We start from the raw sequence: 17,582 nt of genomic DNA on the forward strand, positions 1-17,582 counted from the left end.
TGGGGAAGCTCTGACTGCTGGACTCACAGTGGGGAGAGGCTGGGTTTGACAGATTTTACTTGTGCAATATCCTGAGCAATCCCTCGGTTCTGCTGTAGACCAGGTTGTGTCTAGTGAGACTTAAGGCAGGTGTAGCTATAAACAGAGTTCATAGCATCTCCAGCAAGGCACAGCCTCTTTTTTTTAAAGACAGGAAGTGTTTGCTGTTGCCATCTGCAGTCATTTAACACCTACTTTTTTCTAACTAGACTTATTTTTAAAAATAACTTATTTTAAAAAAGAAAATCTTTTCAGAATATTTATATATTTTTAATGCAAGTGTTACATGACTAAATGAAATATTCAACTTCTTTAAGCTGTAGGGATTTGCTAGTTTCCAGTAAATAAGGGCTATCTTAAAAGGAAACGTGTAAAATCTAATGCTAGAGGCAGTTAATTATTTGAAGAGAAAGAACACTGTTTTCACCACACTGTATTTTGGTGTTTGTTTCTGACTGTGTTAGCACAAGCATGGCTCTCCTGGAACTTTCATTAGCAGTATGCATGAGGACCCTCAAGGGTTTTTTGACAGAAACTGTGAAATACAAGAAAGTTACAGCCCAGCCACCTTGTATGTGAGGTGACAGATGTGTATTAATGCTCTTTTTCTGGAGCATTTTTATGGACATTGTATTAAGATGAAACTTTACATGCATGTGTTCTACAGTTATTTATTAAAAAACCCCCTACTACCCCCTTTTCTCTAGTAAGTTATTTGGCAGTTGTCTCAGAGGTGAAAACCTGCACCATAGCGCTCTTACATGTCATGCAGGGGCCAGAACTGCTGAGGCTGAATTCAGAAAGCTGGTTCCTGCAGCAGACACCTGGGCTGTGTCCTTCATACAGCAGGTATTGGTCAGTTAAAGGGTTTGGAGAAAATAATTAATGCTCCAGACTGGAAAAAGGAAGGATGTGAAGTTGTCTGCCGTTAGGGGAGTGTTGTATTGTGGAGCAGGAGTTCTGGTATCAAGAACTAGGTGTTCTTGGTACAAGAACTACACAAAGAGGTGATCTAAAAGCTATGTTGTGCCCAGTCCAGGACTGGTGGTCACTTCAGCTCCCTGCTCTGTAGCATTGACTCACCTTCCCCCTGTTCTCAGGCAGAAGCCAGACACACTGCTTTGTAAAAATCAGTCACCTCATTATTTGTTCATACAGACAGTTTACCTGTGTAACATGCTGCTGTTCAGTGTGCACACACAACTGTTCAGTTCACTGTGACAAATAACCAGAAGCAAGAACTTATGGTTGGAGGTGTGACTGCTCTGTCCCCATTCAGGGCCACAGGAACAATCTTGTTTTTTAGGGCAGGGGCCATTCCCTGTTACAGCCCTAATAAAACATTCACAAGTGCCACAGTCTGGTTAAAAGCACTTCTTTATTGGTTACAATATCAACTCATGGCAACATCTTTCACTGAGCCACTGTACAAATACAAAGAAAAAGATCCATCGTGGAAAAAAAAAAAAGCTATAAACAGAGTTCATAGCAAGTGATTTTTTTTTTCACAGGGAAGTCTTTTTACAACAGCACTGTTAAAGAACAAATGGCACAAGTCCCTGGTTTTTTTTTAATAGCTTAAATAAAAGCTTTAAGACTGTTTCTGAATACATACACAATCCAAAGGCAGTGCAGAATCACTTCATAATTGGTAACATTACCAAAGTTTTCCAAAGTAGTCAGCAACAAGTTAAAAAAAAAAAAAAAAGAAAGAAAGAAACCTAGCTGATGAGAAATGCTGGAAACTAAAGGCAAATTAATGTCAAGCATGTGTAGAAGCGTTTTGTTTTGGACTCCTTTGGATGTAATATGTACTACAAGTGTTCAGATGCTTTTGTTTTTTTAAAAAAAGGAGAAAAAACACAAATAGAGAGCACCATTGTGTAAGTAAAACAAAGGCTTGAAATACCTAAGACTATTCCACCGAAGTCCATATTAGTTAAAACCTAAACATACTGTGTGGTATAAGAATGTCAGGCACATGTAATCTGTTATCAGTTATATCAATTAGTAACACTGTTCACACATTTACCATAACAACACTGCATTAACATTCTGCATGTATTTTACATAACCAGCAACTGGATAAAAAGGCTCGTGGTGCCTCTGAAGTGTAGGAAGTAGTTTGACCAGCATGCATGCCAGATTACTGTATACAAAGTGCACCATCAACCCATGCTTAATTACTTTTACAGGAAATGCTATCTCAAAAATCAGTCATTCTGCTACACAACCATTTATACCAACTAGTTGAATTAGCCAATACTCTCACCAACATCTTAAAGCACAGCACTAAACCTAGTGGAGGTGACAGTGTCCTCAAAGAGGAAAAGACTAAGCACTCTTGGAATGTTTTCACAATGTTTTCATTCCACCTTAAAAGTAATGTGAACTTCATTGTGGGACAAGCAGTTACACTAACTGAATTAAAGAGTTCACTATTCCAACCCATGCATTACAGTAAGCACACGAGGACCAGCTGTGACATCAATTCAGCTTCGCCAAGTCAGGGTCAGGCCCTCTCCTTAGGCAGGGGGAAAAGCCCATTTAATCCAGGTTCCATTTCACAGGGTACAGAACATTGGCGATACATTGAACTATCAGTTCTGCCAGGTACTGCCACTTATCTGCAATTTAGCAAGGCAGAGGATAGCGATGTTTGGGGAGAATTAAAAATTTAAAAAACAAAGGTCTGGAGACGGATGGAAACAGGCCCACGTGACTGGAGGAAGCGAGGACACATCAGCAAGATGCCACGTAGCAGCTTTGTGTAGTTTCCAGCATCCCAACCAGTATCTCTACCAATAAACAGATGTCCGAGGCTACATGGGAACAAGCCCAAGCAGGGCACTTGCCTGATGAGAATTCTCTATTGCAAAGTTAAATCAACACCAGAAATTGCTGACAAGAAACTGCACCTGAATAAAATAAATTTCATTACACAAAGCCCATAGCTCCACTTTCCAAGCCATAACCTGGTGACCTTTTAGAAGAGAGGCTGGGAAAGAGCTGCCTTGCCACCGTTTTGGCACAACGTTCTTAGTTACTCCATTTCTGTAATTACACAAATTATCTGAAATTCAGATAACGATGTAGATTGGCAACAAACTTTTAAAAACAGGTTAAGATGTACCCGCTAGTGCTGCAAAACCTGCTGGATATCGAGTTTGCTGTCATGGTGCAAAGTTAGAAATCACACAAGCTGCGTACTTGAGCCAACATTAAAGCACAGGCACACACCATTTTCTTTGAGATTCAGAGCTGGGAATAAAAGCCAGGTAAGTAAAACCCATGAAGGATCATTTTATTACCTCCCTCATCTCAGGAGGAGTTCGAGGTTTTACCATTAAAACTGCATCCATTTTCATAAGGGCACCAAACTCGAAAGGTCACCGACAGCTGTTTAAGGAAATACCAGAGCCTGTGCAAGTTCAGCACTTGGCCTCACGTAGCAGCAGTGTGTTACATTAAATCTGGAGGCTTTAAAAAAACCCCCAAATCTAAACTATATTCAGGACAGTAATCAAACAGCAAACATCACCTTGGCAGGATCCAGCTCAAGCTTTCTACATGTTCCCAAGAAGCACGGAGACTGTTTTCCCACTTGTGCTTGGGCTTCTTCCAGGCTTCCTCGTGCACCGGCACAGAAGGAGCCGCCTCGGGACCTGCAGCACTACCAACACTGGTTAACTGAACAGCAAAACCTGGCAGAGATTCCTTATGATGCTTTTGGAAAGCTCATTAGCAAGTAGTTGGCATTCCTTATTATTTATCTGAAAAGCAGCTGAATCCAACAGACAATTGCCCATCCAACAATGACAGTGAAATTATTTGCAGTAATACCTGTACGAGAGCCATTACCATGATTACAGTCTACCTGAACTTTTAAGAAAAGTTATATACATTTGTAAAATTGTTTTTGGAGTTTCACAAGTAGAAACTAGTTTTAATACCAGAACGTAAAAATGGCACCTGTCTTCACAACGGTGTTGACTAGGAAATTGGTTCAAAACACACTTCTATGGAAAAGAATTTTTTTTAGAAAAAAGAATATTTTCTTAAAATTCCTTAGTAACAAATTTCCAGAATGATTCACTCAAGGCAGCTGTGAGTTAAAAAACAATAATCAAGTGCACCACTAAAAAAATAAACCAAGTCTGCAAGATCCCAAAGAGCCACTCACTTAAAGAGAGTAACGAGAATTCCATAAGAGTTCCGTTAACGCAGACAGATCATAAAGCAAAATGCTGAGGAATTCCTGTGCCATACAATACAGGGTGATTTTGGTCCTACACCACAGTCTGCTGTCAGTAAACGTACACTTCTCCAGCACAAGATGCACCTTTCTCTTTTTTTTAAAAGTGAATTTACTGTGATTCACTGGTACATTTATTGGCACCTTCACCATTACAGACATGGCAAGTTTACAGGCACGGTCTGGAAGTACTGAAATTTAGGATTACAAATGGCAGAAACTTGACAAATAGTTATCTCAGCCACAAATCTGGTTTGGTATCTTACAAGATACCGGGCACTTAGATTTACTACCTGACCCAGAGATACCCAGACTCCCCGTAGCTTCAGATGAGGGCAGATTAACATTATCTTCCAACCTGATGATTTAAAATGCACGTTATCTTTAAAATAAGTCACTTAAGAGAAGCCAATAGACTTAATTCCCCTTTCCCAAAATGCCACAGATGTTCAGATCCCCAAGAGAACATCCATTGCAAGCGCAGGCGTGCTGCCAGGCACCAACAAGTTAAGCCATCTTCCCGGGTAGTTTCAAGTGGGCATCAGTCACTTGATTTTCCTTTATCTACACTCCACTGTACTTGATCAGAACCTATCATTTAGAAGCAGCTGACATCAAAATCAGAATAAAATCAGGAAGAAGAGAGGAAATGGCTATTTACAGTGTCAGAGCTGCAGAACAATTAGCATCTAATAAGCCACCATGGTAAAGACCTCTGTGAGCACAGGAGAACAAGCAAGTCCCTAAGTTTATAGTACGAAGATTTGAAGGTTATTTGGTTGATTGTAAGTTACACGATTCCTTTTACAATTCACGCTGCACGTAACTGACAAGCGCTTTTGGTTGTGGTACGCTTTGGCAGCCCCCTGATTTGGAGGGGAATTACAGGCCATTAACTGCACATCTAAATCTTCTTTAAGAATCTAAGCAAAGCCCTCCTGCCTGTCTCAGTGGGTTGTGGTAACTGAGCAAGCTTTGCCAATCCGCTGCTTTCTGCACACCGAGCGTCACGCCAAACCATTTCGTTAGTGCAAATCAGCTACAGTTTGTGATGGGCCAAAACCACCTCATGTCCTTAGAGCTGAATTGTCAAAAGGAAAAGCACTCAGCCACTTAACAACAGCAATGCAGGTCACTTGGCTTCCATACCCAAGGACTGCGTGGAACAGCTGATGTGAAAAGCTGAAGTAAGGAAGCGAAAACTTCTGGAACCGCATTTTTTTTTATTTTTTAATTTTATTTTATTTTTAAATTATTTTTGCTGTTGTTGCAAGTCTGCCTGGCAGTTAACTCCTTGGTGTTTGGAGGCCATGACTGCCAATGGATGAACCAGGAACCACTGGCTTGAAGGAAGAACCCCCACGATTAAAAATAGGCAAGCAGGTAAAGAAGTGAGTGAATAAGGCGGTTGGTATTAACTGGGAGTCTCCAGGGCCTTTAAAAAAAATTCAAATGCCTTCCATTATAAAAACACATACATACCATTGGCTTCGCTTTATCTACAGTAAATTCACAAAAACACTTAAAACAGCAATCTAGTTCATCCACTACAAAACTCAGAAGTGACATCTCGGGTTAAAAGCAAAGCTATAAATGTAGTTCCTTAAAAAATGCAAACATATTTCTTTACATACAGACAAATGTTACATGATTGGCTGCTATAATGTGTATATTCTGTTATGTACAAAAAAAAAAAAAAAAAGGTACAGGATTAGCAGACTGAGCACAAGCAAAAACCCTTCAAGGACAATCTAACCAAACCACCAAAAACAAAAAGACTGGCTCTTAGTTTGTCGGTCACCATGATTATGTGTGCTGGCCCCTTTTAAAAAGTCAGTGATTTCTTCCCCCCTCCCCTATTTTCTTCACTTGATTTTTTTTTTTTCTAGTTTACAGAAAGCCTTTTTGTGTAATAATCAGTGAATAGAAAAACTTCACCTGCAAATACAAGGTAGAAATGTTATTTCACAGCTATAGGCTGCAGCATTGATCTCTCCAGATCTCAAATGGAGAATGTACATGTTTGGCTCCCAGTTAATTCCAGATTCTGAGAAAACTGTCCCAAGACCCTGTAGCTACAGCCATGCCGTCATCAGTAACACCTAAACAGCTGACACGGTTGTCATGGCCAGCAAGGACACCTGGAAAAGAAGAAGCAATGAAAGTTAATGTTCACAGGATTTCAAGGACTTCAGCTGTTACTCTGCTCTCCCAGGTAAGTCTTCAGAACTGCTACAAAAAGATGTAACGCAAGATCTAAGCATCCTCTTTGTCTTTACCCTGAAGAACTGTACACATCACAACAGCCACATCAAGAACCTCAACAACGATGTTTTTAAAAATATGTACACACAATATTGTCTCCATTTTTCTCTCTGCCCTTATCACTTCTCCTTCTCTCTGCCCCAAAGATCTCCTCATCCCTAGTCAGGCTCTCTACTGTTTTTTCCCTGTTTTCAGCAATGCTGTCCACAATTTCAACCATCCAAGTGCTTCCAAAACCAAATGTGGTTATCTTCTGACAACGCCCTGAATACAGGAACTACCTCGAGTCTCCCATGTTTTGCAGACCCTCAGGATCAGAAATCCCCCGTGTATTGTGTCAGACTATTAGAAGAGCAGCACTGTACCCTGCCTCTTCCTGCTTTGCTTTTGCTTTCCTTCCACCCATTCTTGTGCTTCTCTGCTCTCCCAAGGTACCACATCCAGGTCTATTAAATCTCAGCCTGTCCACGTTCCTTAAGGAAAAGGTTATCTTTTCAGTGTGAACAGCAGAATCAAGGTTCAGAACTGACCCAGGCTCCATCATCTGAATTAGTGTACAAAGCAAGACAGACATAGCTATGCTATAAAAGAGCTGCCTATCCTGACAGAGGGACTCATTCAGGGACTAAAATTGTTCACCTCCCCTCCCTCACAGCAGCAGGAAACTGTGGTCCCCAAAGCAAAAGACTAGTGTAATTTACTACTAGCCGAATTACTTCCTCTGATGGGTGCAAAAGTCAAGGCAAATGTATAATTTTGTATTACTTAATTTCATACACTTCAGTGAAATAAATGTTCTGCAGATGTTAACGTAATTTTAGAGGCTGTTCTTCAGCCTCAAGAGCTGTTATCTTCCAGCACACAGATAAATAATGGCCAACACCCAAAAAGAGGAGTACTGACTGGAGATTTTATTCCACACATCATATAGATGAAACTAGTGCAAGGCAACAACTGGAAGATATAACCAAATGCAATAAAAAAGGATACCATTCCAAAAGAAGAAAGTGTTAAAAGGAAGCAAGCAGATTCTGTAACACCAGCAACAGCATTGGCAACGAACTGGCTCTGCATTTTGCATAGATTGTGAATATCCATCTTCTGCTAAGGAAATGGAAAACTTCAGCTCATTACAGCTACGTGTACTCACCTGCTCTCTCCCCTTTCAGGGTGTCCCACACGTTGCAGTTGAAGTCATCATAACCTGCTAGCAAGAGGCGACCGCTTTTTGAGAAGGCTACAGAAGTGATCCCGCAGATGATATTGTCGTGTGAATACATCATCAACTCCTGATCTGCACGTAGGTCAAAGAGCCGGCAAGTGGCATCATCAGATCCAGTGGCAAATGCGTGTCCGTTAGGGAAAAACTGGAAGTTTTAATGAAGAGACAGGAGTTTGACACCACAAAAATACATTGTTCATGCATGGTTTCAAAAACATCAGAGGATTGTTCTGCCAGGGTGACTAGATAAAGGCAGAATGATTTTTTTTTTTTAAAAAAAAAACCAAAATCTGCATGTTAAAAAAAATACATATACAGAGCTATGCAAGGAAACACTTCTAGAACGGTATCGGTAACACTGGTATGACTGGAATTTTACCCAGGCAGCTCCTGCATGAAGTGTAACAGGAGTCAAAGGGGATGCAACAAACTCCCACAAAATGTAGGAAAAGGTAACTATGCGCGTCCTGGCTGTGGGCCAGGAAGAGCTGGGCGAAGTGGTACACGATGTTCCATCCTGAGCTGGTCAGCCAGGCTGGCTCAGCCAAGATAGAAGATGGCAATTTCCTACTAAAAAACCTACTCCAAATCACGAGTCATTCTTACAACAGCCAAATTGATTGAAATGGGAATGAAAAGAGCTCAACACATCTTGGGATTCAGGTCTAAGTATAGGAACTGCATTTTTCTACTGGTCATGCTTTTGGTATTTTCTCAGCCTTAATAATTTTTCATGTTTATCAAAAACAGATGCAGCTTAGACTTAGATTTCATTCCCCGTTTATCAGAGCTTGTATCTTGCAGATCAGAACATAGCGTTACTATGACATAGAGGAAATATAATCCAGTTTATAAATATTACAAAATGATTCCAGGGATGAATATTCAACATAAGTCCCAATTTTAACTTTGCCTTCCAGAATATTTCGCCGAAAGCTCTTTTCAACAGAAAATATCAAGTACACTTTGGTTCAACAAAACACTTTGAGGATGCTTGGCTATTTTGCTCCCTCTCAGCATATCACATTTATCTACAATTTTCAGTTTTTAACACATTGCCACAGTGCAAAAAGTTCTCCTCCTCTATTCTTTGCTTCTTAAAAAAAACTAAGGTCTCAGTTACTGAATAAAAACATAGCTGAAATCATTCCAAGAACACTTCAACGCATCACAGATAATGGTGATAATAATTCAGTTACAAACTACATTGTAAGTTATTAGACAATCTTCTTCGTTACATACAATTTAACAGCCTCTATCCTAACAAAGTAATTGATTTTAAATCAACCCAGTAGACCACAAGCTGGATTCATGCAACTACAGTTTTTATCCTCCCCCTTTCTTCCCATGTGGAAATACAAATAATCACTTACACAAACTGCATTAATATCTGACACGTGCCCTGTGAACGACTGCCTGCACATTCCATCTCGAATATCCCAAAGCTTCGAGGAGGCATCACAGGCACCCGAAACAAAAGTCCTCATATCTGGACTTAGAGAGAGACTCATCACATCGCCAGTATGCCCAGTGAATGTGGTGGTCTGTTGACCAGTCTCAATATCCCACAAAGCGCTGCAGATAAAGTGACAACATTAACACAATGTTATTTGTTAATTAGAGTTAACAAATTTTGTTATTTGAGAGTTTAAGTTCTAAATACAAATTAAGGCACTTGGGGGAGGGGGGGGAGACCAAGGCATCTCAAAAACTCACCAAGTGGTGTCTCCTGAGCTAGTGACAATTTGGTTGTCATCCAGAAAGCGACAACAGGACAAGTATCCTAAAAACAAAACAGTTCTGTTAGTTTCAGACCCAGGAGTAAGAACTGAAGTTTACAATCTAAGAGCAGTGATTAAAGTTCTCCCACAGCTAGTCTGTAAACCAACAACACTGTTTCACAGTTCACAAGACACTTCCAAAGCCAGATTGTTTCATTTGGTGCCATAACAAAACAAGTATGTTTTAGAATAGGGCTGACCTGTATGCCCTGGCAACTCTCGGCTCACTCTCACGTTGCCCTCTCTGGTTTTTAAGTTGTATATGGAGCAGATGTTGTCCAGTCCACCACAGGCCACGTAGTTTCCTGACGGTGCGTAGGCGCAAGTCATCACCCAGGAGGATCTCAAAGGAATGGCGTGCATCTTCAGAGGGAGAGAGGTCATGAGCACTACATCACATGTTGGCTTTTATTTTTCACTGGGGTCATTCATAGCAGTTAATGAGTTATAGTAGATTAAACACACAAAGTAGATTGCGGACCACATCTCAGTATTTTGAGTTTAGAGCATATTACAACCCATGTTCATACTTGTACATACATACTAGGATGAAAAATACCAGCAGACTCTGGGGCTGACGTATAGAACTACAGTACAACATTATTTAAGAGCAAAGTTATTCTAAACTTAAACATTTACAACATTTGTTTAATCTACTTCAATTTCTTTGTCCAGTTCTTCTACGTCTCTGAACTACAGGTTATAAAATGGGATGGTTGTACCCATGGAGACTGGACAGTTTACAGCAGCAGATCACTGCTCCATACACTAGTTAAGCTTTTTTCATTTCACAGCTTTTTTCTTAAAAAAAAAAAAAACCCCAAACAAACAACAAAATCCCCCCAAATAATAAAAAACCCCACCAAACAACTTTCTCTGCTCTCAAAAGCAAAGCCTCCTTGTAAATTCTGACATTGTGTATTTCTGATTTAAAACCAAATTTGTTTCAGAAGCAACACCACCCAGGCAGAGAGCAATAGCTACAAACTGCACTAGCAAACTAGAGCAAAAACATCACATACTGCCTAAAAGCACAACCTACAGCTAGTCCCCCCCACAAAAAAAAACAAAAAACAAAAAAAATTATGCCTGAATTAGAAAGGCTGCTTCTTTTCATTTTTGCCTTGCAAACATGTAAAAAATAGACACAACCCCCCTCAAACACACAAATTGTGCATGACTTGTTGATATGGATTAGAAATAACTCTACCTTATTTGTTGTATAACTATCCCAAATAATTAATTTTCCATCTTGAGAAGCACTGACTAGTAGCCTAAATATAAACACAAAATGTGTTAATAGAAAACAAACAAACAAATCTCAAAATAGAAATACATCATGCATGATTATCGAGTGATTCAGAAATTTCATTGATTTCATTATTATACTCTTATTTCTTTTATTTATTTATCTGCAAAGAGCTATATAATACCTGACCAAAGGATCCCCTGTGTCCACAGGGATTCATGGTTAACAATGGACAGAACTAGATAACTTACTGAAAACATGTTTTATGAACTTTTTCCACGGCTGCTTTTATTTTTCACATACTAATATTTTAACTATACAGCTACATAAAATAAACAAGACATTTAGGGGAAAATAAATCTGATATTGAGAGCAGATTACAGATTCTTTCTGGACTAGATGAGGGAGAACAGACCACAAGGCTCTACTAACACCTGACCACCAGTTGCTCTAAAGGCAGCATAACAAAACTCCCTCCTAGAAACCAAGTAACTTTTCCTGCTATGTACAAAAGGATCTTTTTTTTTTTTTTTTTCAATGAAATAAAATTTGTTCTTAAAGTTATTACAGCTCTGCTTTCACAGAAGTTACAGAATTACTCAACATCTTGGAAAATACAATATCCATTATTCCAAAAAATATGCTTTACCACATACTCTCCTCTGCTTAGACAGACTCCAAGTACTTAGATAAAACTAAAAAGAGGAAAAAGCTAAATGCCTGTTGTAAGAACAAGCAAAGTACCTCTCCTTTCAATGAAGGCTTCTCCACCACCACTGTGCAATCCCCACTGTTTTTAAGAAGGCAAATTACACCAAATGCAAAACCCACTACGGTAGTGTGTTGCAATCCCCCTGCGAGGGCACCAACGTGGTACCATATGGCTCCCAAAACCTGATGTTACTTCTGAAGTTGACAATCTGACTTCTGACCCTTAAACTGCAGGTTTAAGGGTCACTGGTACAAACCTTGAGTCGGATCCCCAGTGCATAGCGTAGATTTTGGCTAAGTGACCTCTAAGCGTACGTCTTGTTCGCATTTGAATTCGACCCACAGAGTCCAGACTTGTTGTGATCTAAAAATAAATAAAACAAACGCCTGAGATACTGAGAACTATTTTTAATATCCAAGATAGCTAAATACATTTGAACTTTGATAGAAAATAATCTATCTTGGCATGCAACATAAAAAAAAAAAAAGGATACTAGCGTACAACCTCGGATACACTAACACACTTCACAATGACTGTACTTGAAACTTCAGGAAGTTTTTTAAAGTAATACTATGTAATACTGAGGCTATTTCAGACTATAAAGTCAAAGTGTTCAATCAAAACCAATGGAAGAGAATCCTGAAATATTTACTGCACTGTTACTTTTTAAAGCCTGGCAGAACTTCAAATGCAAAATACTTTTGTTTCCAAAATACAGCTAAAAAGACATTTATTTAAGTCTTTCTAAATATACTAAACACAATAAACATACCCTATTTAAAAGGTAAACTGGAAGCAGGACCCATTAAGATGCAGGGGGTTTTGACTGGTTGGGGGTTTTTGCTGTTTTGTTTATTTGTTTGGTTTTGGTGGGGTTGTTTTGTTTTAAATAACTGTATAAATACACAGCACATTTCCAAAGGCTTCTTTCACTTTATTCTTTCAGTTAGCAGACAGGAACATGTTACAGTCAAACTGTGAGGAATCTTATTTTTTTATATATCAAATAACAGCCTATACACAGAATCAAGAACATACCTGAGCAAGAGTTGTGTCACTACATGCTTTCCTTGCATCCTGAAACAAAGAATGGAACAGTTTGAATCTAAAAGGCAACACTGATCATCCAGTGAAAGTGTCTAAAGTAAAAAAAACCCTCTTAATCTACACTTCACCACACTCAAAAAGCCACAAGCCAACAACTTACATGCCACTATGCCTTCTGCCACCGTAATATGTTTAGTTGTCCAAGGAATCTAAAGCACTGGGTACACAAGCTGAGGGGTAGTGAAGGAAGAGGGACTTAGGAAGGGCCATGCCCCAGCAACCTTTGAATCTCCCTTTCTACAGACTATGTGATTCAAAGGCTTTTGGAACCATCCTCAAGTCCCAGCGCCTACCCTCTTCCCTGTACTCCATCCCTGGTGTGGATGTGCTTGCTCAGGGTGTGCTGAGCAGCAAGAGGAAGAACTGATCCACCTGAAAAAGCAACCACATATTATACATGATTAGCAAGCTCTGTGCTAGATGAGGCTCCTGCATTAACTCTCCTTGCCATGGCAGCAGGTGTGATGATGATAGTTATGAGAGGCAGGATGAGGATTAACAGGAAGGACCTGGAGAGCAGGACAGACAGCAGGCTTACCAAAGCTTCAGGTGCTGGTGCACTCCATATAAAACAAAGGGAAAAAAACAGTCAACTAACACTTTCACTCATTTCACAGGATGGATGGTGCTCAGGTCTCCATACAGATACTCCCACCTTTTTTATTTAAGACTCTATGGACATATGACTGACTTTCTGCATGTAATTCAACCCTACCTAGAAAGCAAACTTTACTTTTCTTTGTACAGTCAAAGTAACAGGTTGGACACCTGACACACAGGCAAGCACCACTGAGCCTGGTTTGCAACACTCCAATTTTGCAAAACCTGGTTTCAGTTACAATTGTGATTGCGCTGCACTCCTGCAACTCAGGCTCCTGTCTTCGAAAAACAAGAACAGGCACAGAGTCAGCAACCACCTCTGAGAAGCATGCTTTAAAATAATTGGCTTAAAATTAGACAGGAACTCTGTAGCACAAGTTACAGATAAAAACTATCGACAGCACTATTGAAGGATCAGCCACAAGACCCTCTGTAACTCCTCACAATTTCTTCAGATACGTTCTGACTTCTGTAACCAGCAAAGCAGGCAACCCACAAACATCAGCTGGCCTTCTTCACCCCTAATTTGTGTGTCCCCCTGCCCGAATAAAGTGCTCTCTCTGTACCCTAACAGCAACGTCCTCTTTGAGAGGAGGAAAGGAAACATTTACTCACGGATTTTGGAACTGCATCAATGCATTCAGACTAGGATCTTGCTTGAGAGTTACTTGACATTGCAGCTTTAACAATTTTTTAGTGTGTGTTTATTTTGACCACCCTTTATAGCCTTCCTCCCAGCAAGCAAGCCTGAGAGTGGATTAAGTCATCTCAACTTATTTTTAAAATGTCTGAACTGTAGAAATATTTATAAAATGTTGACGTCTGGAATCAGGAGGGGTTTAAAATACCAGAGCAGCAAATCCCCTAGCACTCAGGACTTATTTCATCCACAGGAAGAAACACACTGAATTTTAAACAACTTTAATTGTTTAGCTTAGTTGAAACACTTGAAGATGTTCAACATAAAATGAATTCTGCATGCAATCTGAACCAAGCAATTTTTCTTCAAGGAAGTGCTACTAGCAACATCTATACTTGAGGCTAATACTTGCCATACGACTGGCAAAATTGCAGGAAAAGCAAAATTTTAACATGCTATTTTAATTCCTGTATTTTAACTGTCATTTCTGCATAGGCATCATCCTAACAGAATCATTAGTGTTATAATATTTAAAAGTTCCTCTATATAACTGTAGATTTTTCTCAGTTCATGCAGTAGGCAATGCAAAATTTGTGAGAAAAACTGATCAATGTGCAGTCCCTACAATTTCCTGGCATACACACTTAGGTTTTTTTTCCAAAATTATATATATTTTTTTAAATAGCATTTTATTTGTTCAAAACATCATTCAATTTCAAAAGACAATGTGCCAAGTACGCAACACTTTAAAAAATCATATCCTAAATTTCAATTCTCAAAGTGGGGACGTGCATCACGTGGGAACTTTATTATAGGCAGAACTAGGAATCAACTTTAACCACATCCTGCTATCTAACATTTCATCATTCACTGATGTTTCAAACTTCTTGTACTAAAAATGTATGCAGCCTTGTTTTATCCCTCCATTGTAGTCTGTCTGTGTACAGAACAGAGCTACAGCTGTAGTAACTGCATGGGGAGGCAAAGGTACTCACATCACCTAGATATTGTAAAAAAAAATTAAAAAATTAAAAATCATAAAACATTGCAGACTACATACAAAAAGTCTATTGGGAAATTAACAGCTAAACACCACAATTCATTCTACTTTAGGAAGCTGCTAGGTAAAATCCTACCTGGAACTCACTTATAAGCTCAAAGCTGACTTTTCGTGATTATATTGTTAGAGAAAATACCTGGTAAAATCCAAGAGTTGTAAAGAATTAAGACAGCAAACTGCCAGCTATACATAATGCATCAAATGCTGTTTAGTGACCTCACCTCTTTCTAGGAGTGCATCAAAAATAATTCCTGAAAATTACCAGCTCCCTAGACACTCTAGACACTTCAAAAACCTAATTTATTTCTTTTTTAGATCTTACATCTATCCTCTTACCCACCCCAAACAAAACACCTATTTAGAAAGAAAACTGCGCAATGATTTAATAAGGAAGATAAATAGTCACCTATACAAATATGAAACTGAATTATTTGGTCAGAAAGTTTCTGGAATATTAAGTCATCAGGAGCATTTTTTAATTGTATATGAATCTTAAGTTAAAATTAAGTATAAGGTATCCAACCCTGCACTCAGATCCAAAGAGGCAGACACTAATTGCCAATGCTGAGCCAAATGATTCCAATGGCAACAGCCATGGCTCCTCATCCTTTCTCAGCTCCAATGGCAACAGCCATGGCTCCTCATCCTTTCTCAGCTACAAGTTTGGGTGACAGAGTTACAAGGGAAATGTTCCACTGACCTAAAGCCACAAAATGGAGTCCTTATACAAAGGGACAATTAGGGTTTTTTTGCTTCAAAATTCAAAACACAAACATTCCTGTAGCACAGTTCTAGCTCTCCTGCTTGCCAGGTATCTCTTTCTTCACACCAAACAATTTTGCATAAAACCAGACTGATTGATTACTAAGACTGAATTAAGACTCACTGGCTCACCCCAACATAATGAGCAAGTCTTTACACATCAGGCAGAGGCAGAACTGGAAAATCATGTATACTTTTTATGTGTGCAATGCTGTAATAAAGCTTAAATTTAAGAAAAAAGTATTTTAAACTAAAATGTATTTGCATTTCTCTACAGAGCCGCTAGAAGGGGTAGGCAGTGCCACACCCCTGACTGACCCCTGCCTCGTCTTTCATTAGTGTATTAAGGGAAAACGACAGGAGACAGAGCTCTCCTTGGACAACACTGAATGAGCAACCACGAAAGCAACATTTGCCCCCAACACACAAAGTGTCACTGTCACGTGGCTGACAGCACTAAGCAGCCTAACATCCACTGCACCAAGCAGACCACCCCAAAATAGCTGCTGCCAGCAGATGCCACACTAAAAAAGCCGGTGTGCACACAACATATGCTAAGAAACCTATAGCCTTAGCTGACAGGAATGTTGGCAAATAAGGCATTCCCATATAAGTCATATTTATGAATGCTTCGTGTTCAGGATAAGGAAATTCTGACAAGGAATAAACAGATTTTGGGGATTCTTATTATCCTTTGCACTTTTCTCTCTACTGATGACCTCATCACTGAAACACAGACGTGTCGCAACAGATTCCTGGTAAACTGACTCTGGGCATGACAGCTCATGCTTGGTTGATGTTCAATGAGTAATTTCAACAAAAAATTAGCACATATTGGGGAAACCACATTTTCAAAAAATAAATAAATAAATTCAACAGGAAGCAAAGAAATGGGGCCTGTGGAAATGAGCTTCTGTGTCTCACTCCACACTTTGACCTGCATGCTTCTCGTGAATGGCAGTGCAGTTTGTCACTTTTAGCCCAGAAACAGGCTTTTCTAACAGCCTTAAACCCAAGATATCATACCTAGGTTATAGAAGTTTGCTGCTCACATTTTTTTTTTAAATCCAAAGTAAAAAAATTTGCAGACACACACACACCTCTCTAATAACAAAACACAGCCAGTTTCAACAGGAAATAAAACCTTTTGTTCAAGTATTATGAATGCATTTCATTATGGTACTGGCTTACTTTTCTGATTTTTTAACAAATATTATGAAACTATTTTAAGCTCTGCACAACAGAAGCAAGAAATAGATGCAATCTTTACACTTTATCTCTTTAAAGGAGGAACTTTACAATGAAAAATAAGCAATTAGCAATTCTTACTCTGATTTGATTTCGCAGCTGCTCTGCCTCCTGCCGTAACTGTTCCAGCTCACTCATCTTCAGTCTCTTTCTCACACTTCACTGGTGAAGAAAATCTGCCAATAAGAGGGAAGAAAAGTAAGTTTCAGTATCACTTTCTCCTCTTTAAAAAACAAAACACAAAACCTCACGAACCTGTATATATTTATTCTGCCTTCAGAAAGACTTCCAAATAGATATTCCCTTTAGTACACTAATAAATATGGCAAGACCCATGTTATTTCCATTCTCGAGTTACCATGAAAAGCAGAATTAAATGAAGTATGTTTTGTATATAGAAGCAACTGTCAACAGAGCCACCCACTGTACTCTGAAAACACTGTTACTGAACACATTTGTAACACCACTCTACTCTTCTCAGCGACCCTGAATCCTCCCAGACCATCAGTCTTCACCCCAAGATGGCAACAGAGAGCAAAGACTGCAGTGGTCACCTTAAACCACACCTTTGAGCTCATCAGTGCCATGACACAAGTACCTTTGCACATGATATCCAAGGCAGTTTTTGTTTTAATTAAAGAT

At 39.3% G+C, this 17,582-nt stretch overlaps 1 protein-coding gene across 2 annotated transcripts; it reads right to left on the reverse strand.

The window, feature by feature from the left end:
* Positions 1-5,562: 5,562 nt before the first annotated feature.
* On the reverse strand, positions 5,563-17,091 carry GNB4 (G protein subunit beta 4). Of its 2 annotated transcripts, XM_010163195.2 has the most exons (9): positions 17,022-17,091; positions 12,562-12,600; positions 11,780-11,886; positions 10,773-10,836; positions 9,763-9,925; positions 9,498-9,564; positions 9,155-9,356; positions 7,710-7,926; positions 5,563-6,435 (listed from the first exon to the last, which is right to left on the reverse strand). In XM_010163195.2, the coding sequence occupies exons 1-9, from the start codon at positions 17,076-17,078 to the stop codon at positions 6,329-6,331; spliced, it is 1,023 nt and encodes a 340-aa protein (XP_010161497.1). In that variant the 5' UTR covers positions 17,079-17,091; the 3' UTR covers positions 5,563-6,328. The 2 variants fall into 2 exon arrangements, with proteins under 2 accessions (XP_010161497.1, XP_010161498.1); XM_010163196.2 differs by lacking the exon at positions 12,562-12,600 and having other exon boundaries at positions 17,022-17,078.
* Positions 17,092-17,582: the final 491 nt, after the last annotated feature.

Source organism: Antrostomus carolinensis, unplaced genomic scaffold (assembly GCF_000700745.2).
Source record: "Antrostomus carolinensis isolate BGI_N321 unplaced genomic scaffold, ASM70074v2 scaffold23962, whole genome shotgun sequence".
NCBI classification, from domain to species: Eukaryota; Metazoa; Chordata; class Aves; order Caprimulgiformes; family Caprimulgidae; genus Antrostomus; species Antrostomus carolinensis.

What these genes read in the sequence shown, in the direction of transcription:
- GNB4 (XM_010163195.2), bottom strand. Translation starts at nt 17,078, where the DNA reads ATGAGTGAGCTGGAACAGTTACGGCAGGAGGCAGAGCAGCTGCGAAAT. An exon ending in CACTGGGGATCCGACTCAAG is followed by an intron (nt 10,837 to 11,779) that starts GTTTGTACCAGT and finishes GTTTATATTTAG; the next exon opens with GCTACTAGTCAGTGCTTCTC. An exon ending in AGCTCAGGAGACACCACTTG is followed by an intron (nt 9,357 to 9,497) that starts GTGAGTTTTTGA and finishes CTTTATCTGCAG; the next exon opens with CGCTTTGTGGGATATTGAGA.